The sequence below is a fragment of the Triturus cristatus genome, chromosome 5_1 (genome assembly GCF_964204655.1).
Source record: "Triturus cristatus chromosome 5_1, aTriCri1.1, whole genome shotgun sequence".
Classification (NCBI taxonomy): Eukaryota; Metazoa; Chordata; class Amphibia; order Caudata; family Salamandridae; genus Triturus; species Triturus cristatus.
The window spans coordinates 364802170-364824734 of NC_140587.1; the positions used below are offsets into that span (position 1 = coordinate 364802170).

Consider the following 22565-nt stretch of genomic DNA (forward strand, 5'->3'; position numbering starts at 1 on the left):
TCCTACCTTATCCTTACAATGCACCCTGCCCTTGGGCCTACCATAGGGGTGTCTGATATGAAGAAAAGGGAAGGTTTAGGGACTGGCAAGTGGGTGCACTTGCCCAGTCAGCATTACAGTACCAGAATGCATGCAGGCTCTGCAATGGCAGACCTTAGACACATGTTTACAAGCTGCTTCTGTGGGTGGCACAACCAGTGCTGCAAGCCCACCAGCAGTATTTGGATTACAAGCCCCGGGCACTCCTGGTGCACTGTACTAGGGTCTGACAAGTAAACCAAACCAGCCAATCATGGTAGCACAAATCATACATGAATTTACAATAGGGGGCACTTGCACTGTGGCACTGGACAGCAGTGGCACAGTGTCCTGAGCAACTAACACCAGCAAAAATATATGAGGCACAATGAAAAAATGGAAGGGAGACCCACGCCAAGGTGCCAGGTCTAACAGTGATGAACATGTATTAGGTATTGTCTGCATGACCATCCCCTAATCCTTACACAGGATTGTCTTGTTCCCCTGAGTCCATTGGTCTTTTAGTGCTTATGGACTTATATCCTTTCTTTAATTATCCTTCTTTGATTTGACTTTCTCCTTTTTTCTGTTATTCTTCTCTGTGTCATCTCATTTGACCTTTTTTGTTTTCACCCTATCTATTTTACCACTTTTTTAGGTATCGCATAGGCCACTAACTACAGTTTTCATCCGCCAGATCGCACTTTTTTTTTGTGTCGCGCAACTGTGCTTGACGTAAATATGGCAGCGGCGCATGCGCAAGGCTGTTACAGAAGCTGGTGTGTGCGAGGGGCGGGCAGCGCATGCTGCTTGTTACATTTTTTATTAATTTTTATTTCATGTGCGCGGTGGCTTTTCATTGTTAATTTTTATTTTGTGTGTGCGGTGGCTTTTCATTGGACCTGGCATGACACACTCTTCCAAGCTGCGCTAATCCACGCACGTGACTTGCTGCTTGTACTCACCATGGCTTTGACTGGCCCTATGGGAGTCCTGCATGCTTAGAGCAGCTGCCACTGCCCTCGCCTTTAGCGTGTAATCCACTGCCCATGCTCACCATGGCCGTAGGAGTTCCATCGAGTTAGTAGCATGCTGCTTGTTTAATATGGTCCCATGTTTACCCACACCCAACATGACAGCGGCTTGAGTGGAGGCTGTAAGCATGCACACTCAAGTAGCGTCTGACACGCTAAAGACTAGTACAACCAATCTATTTAATTGCTGTGTTTAGCTCCAGTAAGAGTCAGGGGGTGCGTGGCTGCTGAGTTTACATTCATCGACCCGCACCAGAACTCCTGGCACCAGCCCGGTGGGGCTGCCGTCTATCTTTGTGAAAAACTGCTGTCTTTTGCCTTGTGTCATTACCTTCTTTGAAGATTACGGGCTTTAAAGCTCCCTTCACCCATTCGCTTTATTAATGGTAGGGAAACTTTTCTTTCTTATCTTTCAAGATAGGTCTGCACGCCCTGAGAGAGGCAGGCTGCCTTTTTAATTCGGGATATGGATGGGGCTCAGCCTCGCAGGGCAGGCCGAGCTCCATCCGCCAGAGTGACCACATAAGCCCGTGTATTGTAGTTGGCAGCCTCACACAAATTTCCAAGCCATGGGTCACAGCCATTGACGTTATAAGGACCCTCGACCCCCTCCCGTTCCTCAGCCTTGCTTTCCTGCAGTTTAAACGTCGTTAAAAGGTGAAAAATACCAGTACTGAAATAAATTGTATTTTCCAAGCAATCTGTTCCGTAACCAAGCTCAGACATCACTCTCTAAGAATTCATCCTATCTTTTCCACTTATTTTCCCCTCCAAATCAGTTTACCTTTAGCTCCTCCCCCGCATTTTCTCCGCATCTTGCCACTGACCTCTGGCTCTAGTTTCTGTGAATTCCCTTTCTGCTTTTTTTTAATTTCACCTTTTATTTTCCTTCCTCCTCCTGTTCAACTGGCTTGTCCGGTCTCCAAGTCTCAATTTTCCTGGTGTTCCACTAACTCAATGTTCCCTCCACCTCTTCGTTTCTCCTCCTCACAGCACCTTTTCTCCCCATCTCTACTTCACAGCACGAAATTAAGAACTGTGTATTACGAGCTCTAAACTGTAGCGAGCTTTGCGAGAGCCTCAAACACCTCAAGGGAATTTGACAAGCGCTCCACTCCTGCAGACGATTTATGTTTAAAAACAAGGCTGAAAGCTGCATCTCGCAGCCATTTTCCCCAATTATATTGGCTTCTAAGTCATATATTTAGAAATAGAGGGGCAGATTTATGAGCCACTTGCGCCACTTTTGCGTCACTTTTAACATGGGAAAAGTGACGCAAAAGTGGCGCAAGGGGCTCATAAATCTGCCCCAGAATCTCTTCCAAAGTTGAATTCATGAACTAGCTCTGTACTTTTAGGATCTGACACACCAGCAGTTTACATAACCAACATCAAAAGCTATTAGCACTGTAAATGGCAATGCCTTTTATTTATCTGTTTTCAAAACCAACACGTATGTAAAAGGTTTGTCATTTACAATGCCAGTAGCTCAAAGTTTTGCTAATGCGAGACCTATTGCATTGCAAATGCTTGTTATAGTTTGGCATTAGGTACCCTTCCATGTCCTTGGTGCAGGCTCCCACTGATTTCAATTACACCTTTCACTTTTTTCTTTCCTTTTTAACGATCACCTATGGCTGTTTTACTTCAGCCCTGTCGCTTTATGTACTTTGAACATTTCCAAGTGGTAACCCTCACTTGAGCGAGCATTCCAGTATTTCTTTTATGGCTTCCGAACGGATTGCCATGGATGATCACATGCTTGACGCCGAGTCAGAGGCCATTTATTACAGCCTGACTCGACCTCGCGGTTACCTCATTCTTCAGGAGCGCAGGGATCGAGTTAGACATCGCAACTTATCGGTGAGTGTTTTAGCCCATCTTGATCTTGGTTCTGAGAGTGCGTGATTAGACGGCCTGCTATTTTCGTTTTGCATTTCACTTGAAATTTTTCTCCTCTTTTACTATCCTGATTGGCCCATGAGCGCCTGTGACTCATCCTTGAGCTATTTCCCTCACGTTTTGGTGCTTTGTCCTTCACTTAAAACTGCATACGCTGGTTACACGTGGCTTTTTATTAGACCCCTGTCCCTTTCAATAATTTGCTTAAAACTACATTTCCCCTACTTAATTGCTTTTAACTGTGTTTAACCATTGCTGTCTGTACTAGGCTGCTGATGTATGTTTAGAACGAGCAATCTCGGACTGCTCTTGTGCCAACATATACATAGAACTAAAATATATTTGCTGTCGTTCAGCCTTCCCTTCTCTTCTCTTTTCTTCCCCCTTTTCTTTTCTTTATTTGTCTCTTTCCTTTTTCTCCTTTTACTGATCACTTGGGTTAGACTCATATTACCCACATTACCCATAAAGGCATATTACCTTCACGTTACGAATGTAGGGGCCTATTAGCAACAGCCGGCGATAATTGTCGCTAAGCGCGCTTAGCGCGAGGATAATTATCGCCGGCTATCGCTGGATTTTATCGCTGAGATAGCGCGCTATCAGCGGCGCTTATCTCCAAAGCGATAAAAATCCAAGCGATAGCTGCTAAATGTGCGATTATCGCTGGAAATCCATGCCCACTTTGCATCTCATTGGCGATGCAAAGATGGGCATTAGGGAAACCGGCGCTGAGGCATGGGAACACGCGTTAGCGTGTCCATGCTGATAGTGCGATAAAATTATCGCCGCTTTTCGCCCGAAAACGGACGCTAAAGCGGCGATAATTTTATTGCGGGGCCTTGATGATATGCCCCGTATTTTTATAAACTTTGACTACATATTTTATGCTAACCCTGTTTCAAGCCTTATGTCTGCCCTTGGAAAAATTTCAATAAAGTACTTTGAAATAAAAAAAACTACATACGCTGGTTACATGTGGCTTTTTATTAGTCCCCGGTCCCTTTCAATTATTTGCTTAAAACTACATACGCAGATTACACATGGCTTGTTAATAGTCCCCGGTTCCTCTTCAATTATTGCAACATTTGAATTTCGCACGCGGTTTGTGGGCTTTGCCTTCTTAGTGATTTCATGCTATCCCGTCTTGGAGTTATTACAATTTCTGGCTTTTCCTTTTTGCTTGATGAGGCTATGTTAGCCACTACGTCTTGAATCAGTGCCTCTGACATACGTCCCCTTTTTTTACAGTTACTGTCAGCTTTCATGAACATTCTCAACTATTCTTGGTAAGCCCTTTTCCCCTTGACTTATGATGTGCATGGAACAACGGCCATTACCAGGATCTTTAAAGGCTGTATTACCTTTTGAAAGCATGTCTTACTATTTTATGTGTTATATATGGGATATTACTGCTTTATTTTTCTGGCATTATGACCTTCATACATTTGTGTGTGGCTCTCTGCCAACCTGGCCCATCATTTTGCATACTGTATTTATGATGACTTTTTCATACTGTGCATGGAACCATGTCCAGAACCAGAATGTCATTAGGCTGCTTTACCTCTTGAAAGCATGCCTGTATTATAATGTAGATATGTTATATATGTGATTATGTGGGATATTATGATTAGGGCTCCCGGTTTTATGGTATTTATTTTTTTAACATTTCCGTCTGTATTTATCCATATTTATCTTTTGGTCACTTTATCAGTATGTATCCACATTTATTTTTGTAGTAAGCAAAAGAAGACGTTGCAGCTAGTATTTTTCCACATTTATTTCAATAGACATGCCCACTTGCACTTCGTTGTTATAGGTTCTTGTAACTATTTTTCAAATTGGCGCCCATGCTAAGTACGCTTTACATATTGGGAACACATGTTTTGCCTGTCCTCTAAGAAAAGATGCATGAATTAGTGTTATTTATTAGGTCTCGTTTGCGCAGCTGTCTGGCAAAAAGTCAAAACATTACTCCTTACCTTACGTGCATTCTATTAACCATCTCAGAGTGTCTGCTTGAAGGCATAAACTTTCAGAGAGTCTTTTCCAGGGCCTAGACTTTGGGAGGTCCTCACTCCAACCATTAGAACGCAGACTACTTGCTGATGACCCAAACATGAACAAACCTTTTGGGGGTATCTGTTTGCTTGATTTTGAATCCTGTCTTTGTGTAAGCGGGCTGCTGCTGTATGTAGTTTTTGCGTGAGCACCCCGATGATGGGGCCTTTTCACCAAATAAATATGGGTCACCTTCAAGTTACACAGGGAACTGGATGTGAACACTGGTGCAGCAAGAGCTACCGAAATTTAAAAGTCATAGGGCTGCAGCTATCTATAAGTATAAGTATAAAAAGGCTTTTAAAGCGCTCAAATACCGAATGGTGTCTTGGCGCTGTGGTGTGTGTGATATGCAGGAAAGTGAATTAAAGTTGGGCCTGGAATAGGTGATGTTTCAGCTTTTTTCTGAAGAGGGCATAGCCAGGTTGGAGTCGCAACTCCCCAGGCAGTTGGTTCCACAGCCTGGCTGCACAGATGGCGAAGGAGCGGCCGCCCCATCTAGCAAGTTTGTATCTAGGAATACGGATAAGGCCAAGATTGGCCAACCGCAAAGCACGGGGCGGAATGTACGGTGGAAACCTATCGGTCCCATCATTCGCGCCCCCGCCAAAACGAGCCAGATGCACCAGGCAAAGTGCTTTGAATTCGATCCTTTCTTGAACCGGGAGCCAGTGGAGGGAATTCCTTCCCACTGAGGTGGAACAACCCCTGGGTAAGTTAAGAATTACCCGAACCGCGGCATTCTGCAAGGATTGGAGCTTTCTGACCTGAAATTTGTCAGTGCCCAGAAACATGGCGTTGCAATAGTCCAATCTGGACATGAAAAGTGCGGCCATCACAGTCTTTTGTAACGACGAGGGTATGTATGGAAAAATCTTCCGCAACGTTTTTAAGCAGAAGGAAACAGGAAGATGTTAGGCTGTTGACCTGAGCTGACATATTTAGCTTTTGGTCAAACACCACCCCCAAGTTCCTGACCTTGGTGACCGGGAGGGGGCATTGCCCTGCCATCGATGGCCACCAGAGGGAATTCCAGACTGAGGGACCTTTCCCAAATTCCATCACTTCCGTCTTTTCAGTATTGATTTTTAAGAAGCTCAGATGCATCCACTTCATCACATCAGAGAGGCACGCGTGGAATTTGGCCGCAATTCGATCAGGATGCTCAACAGCAGATATCACAATCTGTGAGTCATCAGCATAGGATACCAGCATGAAGCCATGTTTCCTGACCAGACTCGCCAGAGGTCTAACATAGATGTTGAAAAGGGTCGGGGAAAGAGCAGAGCCTTGGGGGACACCGCAAGGCAAAGCAAAACTGTCTGAATGTAGACCGGCCCAATTTAAACATTGCTTTCTGTCTTCCAAAAAGGAAGAAAGCAGAGTCAAGGCTCGGCCTACAATCCGACCTCCCTAAGACGCTGAATCAGCACCTGATGGTTCACGGTATCGAACGCAGCAGACAGATCCAGGAGGACGAGAATAGCTCGTCCCCCTTCGTCTACTGACGTCCGAATCCCCTCGGCTGCCGTTATTAGGGCAGATTCCGTAGAGTGCCTGGGCCGGAAGCCGTGCTGGGAGCTGTCCAGCAGGGCATTCTTGTCAAGATACCCCATCAGACTTTGGTTAATGGCCTTCTCAATGACTTTAGCCATCAAAGGGAGGCCAGAGATGGGGCGATCATTTTTGAGTTCATAGGGGTCCAGTGAGGCCTTCTTGACAAGGGGTTTAACACATGCTGATTTCCAGGTGAATGGATAGGTACCTACTGCTAGAACCTGGTGAATTAGGATCATAAGACATGGCACTATCCTGTCCGCCACCAAGTGGATGATATGAGGGGGACATGGATCGGAAGCAGCACCAGACTTTATGGAGTCTAATAGAGTCAGAACCTCCCTGCTGGTTAAAGGATCAAAATTAGTCAGCCTACATGTGAGCGGCACCTGCTGAAGATCCAAGGTGGGGGATCCCAAAGTGTTTAATAAGTCATTGTAGATGGTAGCCACCTTGGTGTGAAAAAAGGTAGCTAGTTGGTTGCAGAAGGACTGATCAAGACCTGGCTGTTCGAGCAGTAGCGGCACCCCCCCCCCCCCAAGCGCCTCGAGACCCTACGGGTAGGTAGTGCGCTCTATAAATTTCTTTGATTGATTGATTGATTGATCCGGACTGAACTGATTAGTCTGCTGCAGACTTGACAGAAAGACTACCGTTTTAAACAGTTCTTTAGAGGAATTCCCAGCCTGGGAGATTTTACGGGAAAAGTAGTCCTGCTTAGATTTCCAGATGGCCCGCTTGTAGTTATGCAGGGCCAGATTGTAGGCCAACTTGTGGTCCTTGTTATAGTCAGTTCTCCAAAGCCGTTCCCGCCGTCTACACTCTACCTTCAGGGCTTTCAACTCCGGACCATACCAGGGGGCACCCGGAGGACGCCTGTTCTGGGTAGCTGACAGGAGAGGGGCAACCTGATTAATAGCGTCCCCAATCCAGTTGGTGAGCTGGGCAACAGCTGTATCATTATTATCCTCCGAGATAGGAGGAGGGCTACCCAGTGCTTCCATCAGGGGCACTTGGGCAACCCTACTCCATCTCCTGTAAAGGATCTTGTTAGGCATGTGGGGATCACTTCTTGCCCTTGACTTTAGCCCAATCTTGAAGAACACTGCCCTGTGGTCGGTCCATGGGAGGGATTCGACCCTAAGATGTACCAGGTCTGGGTGGCTGGAAAAGAGACCATCCAGGGTGTGGCCCCCGTCATGAGTTGGGGCTGTCACCAATTGGGGTAGTCCATAAGCCTCCAAGCCATCCAGAAGTCTCGTAGTATCCGAGTTATTAACGGCCTCCAGATGGAGATTAAAATCCCCAAGGATCGTGTAGGCCTCATACTCAGTACAGGACTCTAGATGCATTTGGAGGGCCTCCAAAAACATGGCCCTCGGTCCAGGAGGTCTATACACCAGTAACCCATGGGCGATGTTAGTGTCTTTTAGAAATATGCTAAAGTGTAGTGCTTCTGCATGCATATTTTCAATAGCCCTGACCTGGACCTTTAGCTGGTCCTTGTAAATAATTGCTAAGCCCCCCCTCTGCCAGACTTTCTATCAAGACTTTCTATCAAGACAGAGGGCAAGAGTCATAGGTCTTTTAATGAGGCAGAACTAGCCCTTTAATGGTCTGCACAATCACTTCATGGTAGAGAGCAGATACTTTGTGCATAAATGCTGGTTAAGGCATATATTTTCAAAGGGTCATTTTTTGCGTTTCCTAAATGTTTTACATTGTAATTTTGGTTTGCCTAAAAAATGAAGCACTGAATATTGAAACCTATTGTTCTGCAGACGTGGAGTTCCCCACTGCACTTGTTCACCCTTCTCCGGAGTGGCAGTTTGACTGCAGCGGTTTCATATTTCTTTCTGCAGCCCCTGTGTGCCTCAGACACGGATTTTCCAGAGGAGCACAGGGGCAGCAGAAGCATTTAGTTTGTCAGTATTTTTCTGTTTTTATAAATAAATACAGACAAAGAAAAAAGTTTTCTGTCTGTATTAAACGGAAAACCGGGGTCCTTAATTATGATATATGTCTCTCGCACACTTATGGTTAACACTCAGCCTTGAAAAAGCCCTTGGCCAATCGGCCATCGGGCGAAACACGTGTCAGCTGTTTTTCTGTTTCTTTTCTCAATGTAACCAGGTGTAACAAAGAAAAATAAAATCAAGAAACCAAACAATAAGGATTTTACCCTTCTGAATTATTTCTGTATTAAGGGGTAGAAACCTCCACCTTCTACCTAAAATTAACTCTTTACAATGGCATTTGAGTGTAGCCATTTGTGAGGCATGTACCAGCAACAAATTGGGTCACTACAAGGATAGCTGGAATCCCAGGTTCACCAACACCCTCGCTTTCCTATATTTGCTTAATTTGGTCCTCTGAATGCTGGGGACCGAATGAGGTCTCCCTGCGTGATTCTATAGTTTGTGCCTCCCCATTACTTGCAAAGTATTTTTGATAATGTAATATTTTTATATACCTCTGTGTGTAGTCTCTTTTGTGGTGTATTCATTGTGTTTCTGTGTGAGTGTATTGCTCAAACGCTTTACGCTATGACTCTGATAATAAGCCTGCCTTCTCTGTGCCAAGCTACAAGAGGGTGAGCACAGGTTATCTTGGTGTATATATGACTTGCCCTTACTAGACTGGTGGGTTCGGAGCATACCGTAGCCAACCAGAAACCCCATTTCTAACATTAACCTTACATAAGTATGAACAGCTCAGAGTTCATGATCAGTTAGAGATTGCAAAGGGTATATATAGCGTGTAATGAAAGTGCCTAGTGTTGCTAATGTATTTCTTGTGTGATGTTACTTTGCGTTGTTGACTTGCCTGATTCTCTGTTTGGATATTTATTTCTTAGAACATGTATTTCAATATTTAAAGTTTTCATGAAAGTGGTGCTGTTTTTATAAAAAAATAACAATCTAGGATATTCATTACATCTTTAATTCAATGTTGATAATTGTGGTATCCTGTAACAAGCCTCTCACTAGACACTACCTCCTTTGAGCTAAGCCGTGGCTGCTTAGCTAGGTGATTCTTGAGTCAAAGATGATAGGAGGCCAACTTTCCAGGGCACAGAAAGTACCTAGTGTCCTGGTTTATAGAGAATACTTGGAATCTCTTCTTGAATATTGTCAGATTTTCCTTTCAACTGCAAGGATTGGGGAAATGACCTGGCAAAATACACTTGTAGGCAGTTTAATACTGTGCGCCATCTGTTGATCAACTGCAATGATTTGACAAGAAATTCATGAACATCTTATTGGTTGAACCACAGGATTATTAATCAGATAAAATGGCTGGTGTTTGTCATAGCTCACCCTCTCCTGAGATGGTGATTTGCACAGCTCCATTCCTGCCCCCATACCTGGGTTGGATATCTGTGATTACAGCACTCTGCACAGCTGCAAAGAGAAGAAATTGGTATATGAGGTTTATAGAAGTAACATCATACCAAGGAAATAGTATGATTGTACTAAATATGTAAATATGATCTACAGCTAGAAATAAATATGAGAACTAGAAAGATACAAACAGGAGGAAAACAATGCATGTGCCTGTCTACTTTAATGAAGACTCACACTTTTGGACAATTCTGATTCCAATATATAATAGCATTTGCCTTATATAATACAGGCCCAAAGGATAAAGGTTCATGTTTCAAGGCAGTTGATGTTTTTTGTGACCATGTCTTCTTTTGAATTTCAATGTATGTACCAATGAGTTACAGCAGAAGATGATCATGCAGGAAAATTACCCAAATCCCCGCAAATTAACATTCACGAGACATTATTCTTTTTCCATATCTCAACAAATCTACAAATGCAGGGCGTAGGCCTGCGTGGGACAGCATGCCTCCATCCTGTTTCACATCCATAGAACACAAGAGACAGGGGGTAAATTAAAAATAAGGTTGGTATTCAATGAATGGCATAGTGACAGCCTGTGGCGATCCCCTGAATCATTATTCGCTTCCCTCACCTTATGAGTGCCCACATTCACAAGGTACAATCTGTCTCCCAGGGACGGCTTCTACTATGCAAATGGAAACACTCCTATCACAGGAGGCAGTATCTGATTTCAGAGGGGTTTTTGGTTTCGTAGTTTCTGACGCATTTTAAACACGTTAAGATCTTATGACCAAAAGAAACCATTACTTACCCTTAGCAATGCTTTTCAGTGATTTTTTTTAAGGATATAGCACAGCCAATTCCTATATATTTTTTCCACCATTCAAAGCACTCTCTGCGCAACCACCACTGTGTATGCCTTCATCCATGCGTAGTGAGTTCGAACACAGGGCCTGAGCATAACCGACCATGAGGCTAATCCCTGTGGCTTGCAAGCATGCCACTGCAAATGTGGTGAGGTCCTGAGTCCAAACCACTGTATGGTGAAATTCCTTTGTTTATGGCCCTGGTCATGCACAGTGGAGGTTGGACAAGAGGCTTTGCATATGGACAGACCCTGGATCCATGTCTCCCGCCAAATACATTAGGGACCAACCCTTGCTACCCTTGGCATTCACTGAAATGATGGTTGCACCTTATGGCCTGCTGTGAACACTGTGACCATGCTAACTCTGTTAGTCTGGTTTCATTCCATGCTTGCTGTTAGCTTTTCTTTATTTTTAATAGAAAGTGCGAAGTTCTTAGGGCACATGCAAAAATACTGATATCATCATGGCCATCAACTCTGTAATTTGAGTTTTTAGTATGTTAATGGGCACAGCCATTACCGTATAGCCTCACTCAGTGCTATACTGGCGCTCCCCGTACCGCCAAGAGGTGCCTCCACCCGCCCACCAGATTGCAACTTAAAAGTGGTCGGGCGGGCAGTGTGGCGATTCCTGCTGTGGTGCCTCTTTCCAAGATGGTTCTACCATTAAAAAAAGGCACCGCAATTTGAACGTAACACAAGGATCCTACACGGCATGTACTCGAAAGTCCATGCCATGCAGGAACTAGTGTGCATGCACACAGTGGGCACTTGTTGTGCCCCCTGTGTGCATCCAAATTTGGAGCAGGCACAGGGGGCCCTGCACGGTCCCCTTTGTTTCTTCTCCACCACGGTGTACATGAAGTAAGTACCTCCATGACAGCGGTGAAGAGGAAGCTCATAATATGCTTAGCGGGACCAGGTGGTCCTGCCAAGCATATTGTGGCCTCAGGACTTCCCGGCCAGCTCCAAGGAATGGTATTTCCCTGGTGGTGGCAGTGGTCTCATGGCAGTCTGACCGCCTCAGTCATAATGGGGTGATCGGACCACCAGTGCTGCAGTGGCTGGACCACCACCACCGCGCATCCATGAGTCAGGCGGTTCTCGGACCACCAAACTCGTAATTGGGCCCTTAGTGTCTCCAAACCCTGTTTTATTTTGTGAATATGAGATAAAGTCAGTGGTCAAATGGCATAAAAATAAGGATGGGCATAACTCTTGAAATTCCGTACAGCCTTATCACGCAAAAGTACCCCAAAATTCTGCAATATCATGCAGAATTATGCAAGGAGTGTAATTCTGCATTTAGCACTATTTTACTTTGCCTCCTTGCATCTAAAATGAATGTGAGGAATAATATGCACTAAATGCAATAGAACATGATTAGTGAGCGTGGGCAGCCACGTGCATCGATGGATTTGACCATTGATTAGGAAAGGACTTTGGTCCAGAGTTATCACCACAAGTCACGCCAGATTGCCGAGCCCCCTGCTCTCAGTCGGAGAGTTGATTTCATAAACCCTGCACAAAGTGTACTTTACCAAAAGCACACATTGGTCTTTGCCAGTCAAGTTCAATTAGGAAAGCTGCAGCCGTCTGTACAAAGGTATGGCTGTGAGATCTATCCTACAAAACTTGTAAGACAGATTAGGTTGTTTAATGCTTTGGCTGAGGTTTAGCACACTGCCTACAAATAGCTTTAGGGTGTTAGGATGTACATGTTTTATTTTGATTTTTTCTGGTTACCATACAATTTTTATGCAGTAGACTGAGGACTTTGAAATAAATATTTTTGTTAACATATCTATGTTTGTAAGTGATATTATTTGAGTGGGTTTTTCATAAAGTAAATAATGTGTGGATTGCCACTGTGTCCCTGAACTTATCTAGAAGGACTGATAGTAACCTGGAAATCCTGTCTGCACAGTATTGGTCACGGGTTTCTGTTAGGGCTGCATTCCAACTGGCTTACTAATTCAATGTTAATGCAAATAACTAACTCCCTGCATCAGAGGGTAGAAATCCAATCCCCACAGCGCTCCCCTCAGATTGTGTATCAGTCCAGACATTGTGCCAAACCTCCAGTATGGCTAAACCCAGCTGTACATATCCATTGACCATGCACAACCAGAGGTGACAATATGGCATATGTTAAGAAAAATCTTCAGCCGGCCCCTTCACTCAATCTACTTTGTAGCCAACACCCACTGCACATGGGATCACTGTAAAACAACATGTGTGTTTCTAAAGCACATGTTCACCTGTGGGCTTCTTGGCACTGAATAACACATGTTTATTGTTACTCAACGGTACTCATTTTATCGACCTCAGATGGATGAAAGGCTGAGTGAACATGCCAGGATTTGAACCTGTAACCATGACGTTGAACAGTGGATGCATTAGTCCATTAGGCCATCAGACCCAGCTGCATGGCATGTGTATAGGCTCTGCAGTCAAACCAGGAAGGAACTAACCACCAGTGTTCACTCCTGCATCCAGTGCAGCCAAGCCCTCTCTGTACACAGGCTTTGGTCAAGCACATTAGATTTTGGAACAGGGCCTGTGATCAAACTCTCCTACAGCCAACCCTCTTGAATGACATTGATCTGCATGAAATGTGACCTAATAAAATGTTGTAACATGTACTAAGCCAGTGCAAATTTCATGCAACACCAAACTTATAAAGAAATTAAACAAACACTTTGTGAAATGGAATCTGAACTTTTACAAAAACTAAAGAGACACTATTGCTGACTTTGAAATATATACAAATATATATATATTCACTGAAAAAAACAAAGGTTACAGTGACGTTATAGTTCGGCTCACATTTCACTCATACAAAACATAGAAATTCAGCAGTTATAATTACCTGAGCTAACTATAACTTACACTACTTTATATGACCCCACATATTGCATCACTTATGACATGGTTAGTTACATCACTGATGACATCTCAAATGACATCAATCAAGACATCACTCGTGACATCATCCAGTGAATGTGAGTGTCTTCTAAGCGTTTATGAGGGTTGAAAATTTATACTAAGGTACTAAAATGTTAAATTAGTATACTTTCTGTACTACTACATAACATATTATGTGAGTGGCTGTGTGACTGCATATATCTGTATATGAGTGGGTGTTTGATTGACTGTATGGGTGTGTCAGTGGCTGTATGGGTGAATAAGTGGGTGTGTGAATAGCTGTGCGGGTGAGTGGCTGTATGCATGAGTGAGCAGGTGTACCAGTGGCTGCATGGGTGAGTGGCTCTGTGAGTGGCTGTATGGGTGTGTGAGAGGGTGTGTGAATGGTTGTATGGATGTTTGAATGGGTATATAAGTGGTTGTATGGGTGTGTGAGAGGGAGTATTGTTGTATGGGTGAGTAAGTGGGTATGTTGAGAGACTGTATGGGTGAATGAGTGGTTGTGTAAGGGGCTGTATGAGTGAATGAGCCGAGTGAGTGAGAGGCTCTATGACTGAGTGAGTGATTGTCTGAGTACTTGTATGGATCTGTGAATGGGTGTATGAGTGGTTGTGTGAGTGAGTGAGTGAGTGGATGTTTGAGTGTTTCTGGGGATGATGTCATCAGTAATGCCATCAGTGATGTCACTGACCATGTCATGTATAATGTAATATGCAAGATAATAAGCAGTGCATTGTATACCTAAGGTAAATATAACTGCTGAATTTCTGAGTGAAATGTGAGCCTAACTATAACATCCCTGTAACCTTTGTTTTTTTCCTGTGCATTTCTATGTTTGTAATGTTCTTTCCTAACTATAACAACCTTGGAACCTTTAGTTTTTTTCAGTGAATTTCTATTTTTTTAATGTTATTCTCTAACCATAATATCTATATAATCTTTGTTTTTTTAGTGAATTTCTGTTGTTTTTTTAATTATAATTGTTAACTATAATAACATCCCTGTAACCTTTGTTTTTTCAGTGAATCTCTATTTTTTATTCTATTCAATATGCTAATTTTTTAAAATTAATTTAAGATAAAAGGCATACAATCAGATGGCATTGTGATACAATCAATCAATATGATGTGCAGATTACACATGAAATGCCATTGGTTTACATACAGTAGTTCCCATAAAGATGATTGTTGAATATATGGGAACTTCTCCTTAGCAATATGAGAGAGAGAACATTCCAGGCCCTGAAGGACTGAATTCTAAACAACACTTTGCTGTATATCTAGATGAGTATGCAAACTACAGGCACAAAAGGTATTGTAACATGTATGAGTGGAATTAAAAAAGTAAATTCTGTTCGAAGGAATATGTCATCATTAGTATTGCCTAAATAACCAAGAAATGTCAAACATGAAAAGAGGTTTTGGAGGAGGAGGGCAGGAAGAAGGAAGGGGAAGTGGGATATCTGATTTATAGACATGGTTAAGAAAATTTAAAGTTAAGAGCCAGTTATGGGTTGTGTTACAAGTCCTTGAATTTGAATACATAGTTCAATGTATTTATCCAGGGATCACCATACCATGCTAGAGATTGGGGGTGCAGTTTGATTCTTAAGTTGTAACGTGTGCGCTACTCACAGATATGAAACTCATGCCCACCATGTGTGATGTGATAAATGGTTGAAAGATTTCCACTCTGAGAGGATGACTTCAAATGAAAAGGTCAGGAATAGGTCTAACAGCACCACTACAACATCTTCTGAAAACATAAGAATGTCATCCATGTATGCTTCTGTTTTATATGTATTGACCTCAAATCAGAGATACTTGATTCCCATAAGCTCATTAAGTAATTTAAGTAAGGAATCCATAGTAAGTTAAAAAAAAGGGTGAGAGAGGACCTCTTTGTCCTGTACCTTCATGTAAATATGAGGAATGAGGAGGTGTATTAATCCTAATGTTTGCTTTGGGATTCGCGTTACGCGCCTGAACCTTATTAAAGAAATAGTCACCCAAGTTATAAGATTCAAGGACTGCATGTAGAAAAGGTCAAGAAACTTTGTCAAATGTCTTTTCAGCATCAAGAGCAATTTTGCCAGTCGGCAATGAGGAAACATGAGCTTTTTTTATGACAGAATGTGTGAATATTATCTCTCCCAAGGCTCCCTTTGACAAAACCCATTTGGGAGCTATGGATAGGTTTGGGTATGCATCTTTCTAGCCTATTAGCTTCCAAATTTAGGAGGAAAATGGGCCAAAAATGTTTTGGATTCAAATGATCTTTGCCCTCTTTGGGGATTGAGCACTATGGTGGCCTCAGCGGCCATGCCAGAAATCTTGCCATACAGAGCACAGTGTTAAAATGTCTTTTTGATGTGCTTGATGTTCGAAGATGTATACGTTTTTATAAAAAAGCAATAGAGAAGCCATCTGGGCTGGGCGTCTTCCCTGAACAGATGGCCTTTATTGCTTTAACAATCTCATCTATATTTATTGGTTTGTTCAAGCTTGACCTTTCTTCGTCAGAGACTGAATTTGAAGGGAGAGCATTTTGTTTCATCACATGACAATTGTAGAGTATATAGTTTCCTGTAAAATTCTTTAAAGAGCTAAAAAATCTCTTTGTTGTGGAATTTTTGAGAGCGATCCTGGTCCTTAATGTGAGCAATTTGGGTATTGAGGTTGTTGAATTTAATGGTGGAGGCAAGTTGTTAACTGGCTCTGCTGCATAGCAAAAGTTGTTGGGATTTTTGGGCATGAATACCAAAGTAGGCTCTTTTACTAAATATGGAATTGAAAGTGTATTTCAACTGTATGATGTCCTGAAGTAAGGATTTAATATTAGAAAGCCTAAACAATTCCTCTTTACTTTTAATTTCATCCCCCAGAGATTGAAGAGTTTTCCTAATTTCACTGTTTTTCCTGGACATTCGTTTAATGATTTGCTCTCATATAGCTCATTTAAACGCATCCATTATTATTATCAGGGATTTTCCAGAATGTTTGTGTTCTCTAAAGAAAATGTCAATTTCATTGTAAGGTCTGCAATGTCAGCTTCATTCTCGAGGTTTATGGGGGCAAATTTACAAGCCCCTTATGCCAGATTTGCGTCGCCCTTGCGTCACTTTTGTGACGCAGCAGCGGTGCAAAGCCAGCACCATTCTGCGGGCTATTTACAACGTGACGCATCTAGGGAGATGCATCACGTTGTAAAGCCCTGCGCCACATGTGGACGTTCCTGCACAGGGGGGGGGCGTTCTGGCGCAGGAATGCCTCCGAAAAGTGGCTGAGTGAAATCTACAAGATTTCACTCAGTCACTTTTACGGCCATGCTGCGTCAAAACCCTGCGCCTGCTTGAAGCAGGCGTAAGGATTGACGCAGCATGTTAGTGATAGGGGCACCCCGAGCCTTGCTGGAGCTGCGTTGCGCTTGCGACACAACTCCAGCAATGCGCCGCCTTTCTGCGGGGGGGGATGCGACACGCATCTGCCCATGCGTGCGCCACCGTGCGCCACATTGTAAATGCGGACCATCAGTGGTGGCGCACGGGTGGGCAGATGTGTCGCAACTCTTCTGACGCATCCCTGCTGATTAGCAGAGATGCGCCAGAAGTAGTAAATCTGCTCCTTAGTGTTTAGGAGCCAAGTTTGTCTCCCACCATTATCAGCAAGACTAAGAATGGACATCGCGATTGCAGCATGATCAGAACAAGTGGATGAATTTTAGTATCCGAAGTGGATTTTAGAAGTCAGGCGTCTACAAAGAGACAGTCAATAAGGGAGAAGCTGGAATGAGGGGAGGAGAAGAATGTAAAGTTGCTACCCTTAGGATTGTGTAATTTTCAGGCATTTAGCAGGTGATGTGAGGATCACAGGTTAAACAACTGTTTATGTGACCTGTGACTTCTCTTCTGTTTGAACGTTGAATGCTGATTCAAAATGGGATCCAATGGGAGGTTAAAATCTACCCCTACTTATGTTTTGAAGCTTTGCAGGATGTTTGCTAAATTTTTATTAAGTGTACGCCAGAAACCTGGGTTGTCTACATTGGGAACATAAACATTCATAACGTACAGGTCATCAGCTCCATTATGTAGCCTTCCATTGGTGTTGTGCTCTGATGCGATTATGATTAGTTCAGATTTCTTTGATAAAAGGGTAACAACCCCATTTCTCTTCCCGTTTTCTTCAGAGCATGTCACATCTGAGACCAACCCTTTCCTCATTAGCAGGGCATCCTTGAAGCCTATCGTGGTCTCTTGAAGGAGTATCAAGTCTCCTGCAGGCGCCTTGCAACAGTCTAAGATTTTTGTTCTTTTAAGAGGGTGGTTCAACCCCTTGGTGTTCAGAGAAACAACGTCCAAGAGGACAATGGAAATATTTCTGGGTTGCTGATGTACATCTTGATGTAGGGGACTCTAAACAAGCCTTCGTCAGTTGTAGGTAACACAGTGAAGGGTCAGATATCCCACTAGAAAAGGGTTCAGAGGGAAAAGGACGGGGAGAGAAAAAACAACTTTGGGGGCCCCCATGAGCTCCAGGGAGTCCCAGAGGAGAGTAATGGCCCCTTCCCACCAGGGAACGTCTGTAAGAGATGTGGTGCGTGGGGGAAATCATGGTCAGAATGCGGGAGATGTGGTTGAGACTGATAAAGAAGACCTGCCAGGACTTAAGATATGCAGATGATAGTAAGTAACAATAAATATAGAGTAAATTATCTGTGTACATGGTACACAAACCTTAAACAAATTAATAAAACAGTTGTGCATAGAAAAACATCAGACACAAGTAGCCCTGAAAAAAACAGCATGATCTGTTCCAACTTAGAGTCCATGTAAATGCTAAGCGCAATCAAAATTCAGCACACATTGGAGACAACTTGGAGCTGAGACTATATTACAGAAGACATGATATCTGATAATAAATCATACTAACAGTAGGATACTCATGGAAAATCAAAGGAACATTAGTAAGTTAGACGTTAGCCATATTTCTGATACAAGTGCATATATCCCAAAATTATAATCATCTCCCGTGATATGACTGTATTTCTGATGATTAGACAGGGCAAGACGGTATGTGATTTTTTCAAAGGTAAATAGAGAGATATGATATTTACCAGAAGTGTTACAGGTACTATCTATTTCTTAGGTAAAGAGGAAGTTGTGAGCCTCTCTCCAACCCAAGAGCTGCCTGCACGTATATCTAAATACCAGACCTTAAGGTCTACCCTATAGTAAAGGTGACCTATTACAACTGTACTACAGTAGTGATGAGTTCCTGTGGAATACTGAGCTAACTATGTTAGGGCAAGAAATGAGGCTATTAAACTCCAAAATATTACAACATAAGGAAGATAAAGAATATATTTTATAGAAGACGGCACAGTACATCCTGTCAGCTAGGCAGCATAACTACTCTGTCCCAGGATTCTGGAACAGACACAGTTAAATGCATAAATGGCACATGCAGCAAATGAATGTAAACACTAAAACTCAAAGCGAGAAACACACAATATAACACATCTCCCTCCTTAATAAACATAAAAGGAGAAGGACAAAGAAACAAATAATAAAAACTATATACAAGTGATTCGTATGACCAAAACCTTATAAATAACTTAATAAGAACAAATAGTATACACATTCAATAACATTTTGAGTCCTCTACCTAGAGCATGCTTCATGTTTAATCCTGGACACAATAGACACATCTTGCCCATTCCTGTCAAACTGTGACTGTGTTCGTAGGCCACCCTCATTCTTAGCCACTCACTTGACATTCCAAACCTTACCATCCTTTGTGACTACACTGCTATGATTTACTCTGATCACCAGTTAAGGCTTACCAAACTTGGAAACCCCATTTTCCAACATTCCAGGTTTACGAATCCTGACCCACTCAGCTACCACAAAATCAAGTTCTGTGACTTTCCACATTTGATTTGATTTGATTTCAGATTTGTAAAGCGCGTAGCTACCCTGGGGCGTCCCAGCGCTGTCGGTCAACCTGTAGCATTCAGAGAGGGGGAGCTATATGGAGGGTTTTATGCGAAGAGCCAGGTCTTTAATTGCCTATGGAAGGCCAGTAGGTTGTGTTCTCTTCGAATGGGGAGTGGGAGGGAATTCCACAGCTTTGGAGCATTATATGAGAACAGTCGACCCCCTGAGCGAGCCTTCCTTATTCTGGGGACACTGGCCAAGGAAAGGGAGTCTGATCTGAGCTGTCTGTTGGAGTGATGTGGTTTGACGAGAGATCTCAGAATGGGAGGGCCTCTGCCTTGAAGTATTTTGTGTGAGATGCAGAGGGTGTTAAAGGTGATCCTTTCCTTGATCGGGAGCCAGTGTAGTGATCTGAGGGCCGGTTTGGCAGAGCATCTAGATTTGGTCCCAGTCAGGAGTCTGGCAGCGGCGTTTTGGGCACATTGCAGTCTGTTGATGACTGATGAGGGAGCACCTAGATATAGGGCATTTCCGTAGTCCAGTCTAGAGTTAACTAGCCCCTGTATTAACAGTTTCCTGGACTGAAAGGGGATTAGGTGGAGGATTTTTCGAGCTATCTGAATGACGCCAAAGCACGTGCCGGCTGTTTTTCTGGCCTGGACTTTAAAGTTGAGGTCCTGGTCCAACCAGATACCCAGGCTCTTGACTTCGGACTTAGGGGAGGGGGGTGCTCCCATGCAGGATGGCCAAGAGAGGGATGGGGGGAGTCTGCATGGGTCCCCCAGCAGAAGGATCTCAGATTTCTCTCCGTTTAGTTTCAAACGAGAGTCACACATCCATTGGGATATATTCTGGAGGCAAGATGACAAGTTATCCAGACATTTGGTCGACTGGTTTAGAGAGACGACCAGCTGGGTATCGTCGGCGTACATAACAGTTTTTATGCCGAATGGGGTTACGATATCTTCGAGGGGAGACATGTACACGTTAAAGAGTGTGGGGCTCAGGGAGGAGCCCTGGGGGACCCCACACTGGAGGGGGAGAGCTCTGGAGTTAACTGAGCCGTCGGTCACCTGGAAGGTTCTGCCTTCTAGGAAGGATTGGATCCAAGACAGGGCGGTACCGGAGATTCCTGCCATGCTAATACGGTGGATAAGGATGGCATGATCCACCGTGTCGAAGGCGGCGCTCAAGTCCAGGAGGATCACTGCCACTGATCCTCCCGCATCTAGGATGGATCTTGCCTCTTCGACCACGGCTAGGAGTGCGGTTTCCGTACCCTGTCCTGGTCTGAACCCTGTCTGGGATTGGCGGAGCAGGTTGTAGGATTCTAAGAAGAGGGATAATTACTGATTGACAATTTTCTCGGCCACTTTGCTGATGGCCGGGAGGAGTGAGATAGGTCTAAAGTTAGACAGGTCAGCGGGATCGAGGTGGGGCTTTTTGAGAAGTGCGCGGACTGTGGCGTTTTTCCAGTTGGTTGGGACGGTGCCTTGTGCAAAAGATGCATTAATGAGTTTGGTGAAGGGGGAGGGAATCGTGGAAGCAACCAATTTTAATTTGCTCATAGGGGCCGGGTCTGTGGGAGCTCCACTCTTCACTGTATGAAGGATGGTCAAGAACGATTCTGTGGACACCTGGGAGAATGCTTCGAGACATGGGGCCTCCGGGCAGGTGGGAGGAGTCGGAGGGTGTAAGGGGATGGTGTGGGTGGGGAGGGTTTTTAAAATGTTGTTGATTTTTGTTGAAAAAAACTCAGCGAGCTGGTTGCATCTAGTGCCAGATGGGTCTGGTATGGGCAGTGGTTCCGGAGTTTTCGTCAGAAGACGGACGATGCGATAGGTTTCTTTGGCGGAGTTAGCTGCAGCTAATATTTTTCCCTCGAAAAAAGTTGCCTGGGTGTTTTTTATGCAAGTTTTGTAATCCTTCACGGCAGACCTGTATTCAGTTTTGCTTTTGTTAGCCCAGTCCTTTCTCCAGAGGCGCTCGAGCTTTTTACATCTTTTTCTGAGTTTGTGTAGTTCCGGGGTGAACCAGGGAGATTTGAAGGTTCCCTTTTTACTGGGGAGAGGTTTGACGGGGAGGACTACGTCGAGGGATTGCTCAATCCAGGAGCGGAGTTGGACATCTGCTAGGGAGGGATCTGGGTCGAGCTCAGGTGTAGTGGAGGCTAATTCGTGGATCCATACTGCCGTGTCCAGTTTTTGCCAAGGGCGGGCTGGTGCTTGGGGGGGATCTATCCGGCGCTATGCTAGAAAATTGAAGTTTAAAAGGGATCAAGTGATGGTCTGACCAAGGAATCGGGAGGGGTTTGTTCACAACTAGGCTGGGGAGATTAGTGAATATGGGGTCCAGCAAGTGGCCCATAGAGTGGGTGGGCTGACTGCCTTTTAAATGAATATTAAGGGCAGCTAGGTCTTCCTTAAGGTCTTCCGGTATTTTGTTTGAAGAGTCGTCAAAATGGAGATTTAAATCTCCTAAGATCGTAAAGTTGGGTGACAGATAGGCGAGAGAGGAGATGGTTTCCATCAGGGATTTGCAAAAAAGGCTATGCTGTCCTGGAGGGCGATAGACGAGGATTCCCGAGAGGGTTTTTGATGGTGATAAATGGATGGAGAACCGAACATTTTCACAGTCTTGAATTGGGCTGTCCTTGAAGTGACAGGACAAGTTGCTTCTGTAAATAATTGCAATTCCGCCCCCTGTCCCGGAGAGTCTATCCTGATGTTTGATTAGGTAACCGGGGGGAAGTGTTTGAACTATGTCAGGGTCTGAAGTGGGGTTGATCCATGTTTCAGTGAGGAAGAGAACCTCAAGTTCGGATTCCAGCAGAAGCATATTGATTTCTGCTCGGTGTTTCGGGAGGGACCTGCAATTGAGTAGAGCTATCTTAATCCATCGTGTTTTCG

The 22565-nt window shown here is 43.9% G+C and overlaps 1 protein-coding gene across 2 annotated transcripts in view; it reads right to left on the minus strand.

The window, feature by feature from the left end:
- LOC146830894 (fibrocystin-L-like) overlaps window positions 1-22565 on the minus strand; it is a 1907335-nt gene that overhangs the window by 1636552 nt on the left and 248218 nt on the right. For both annotated transcript variants that reach the window (XM_085605084.1, XM_085605082.1), the window contains exon 3: window positions 9893-9976. In XM_085605084.1, the coding sequence (XP_085461210.1) occupies window positions 9893-9976 (84 nt within the window). The remainder of the gene's footprint in view (window positions 1-9892; window positions 9977-22565) is intronic.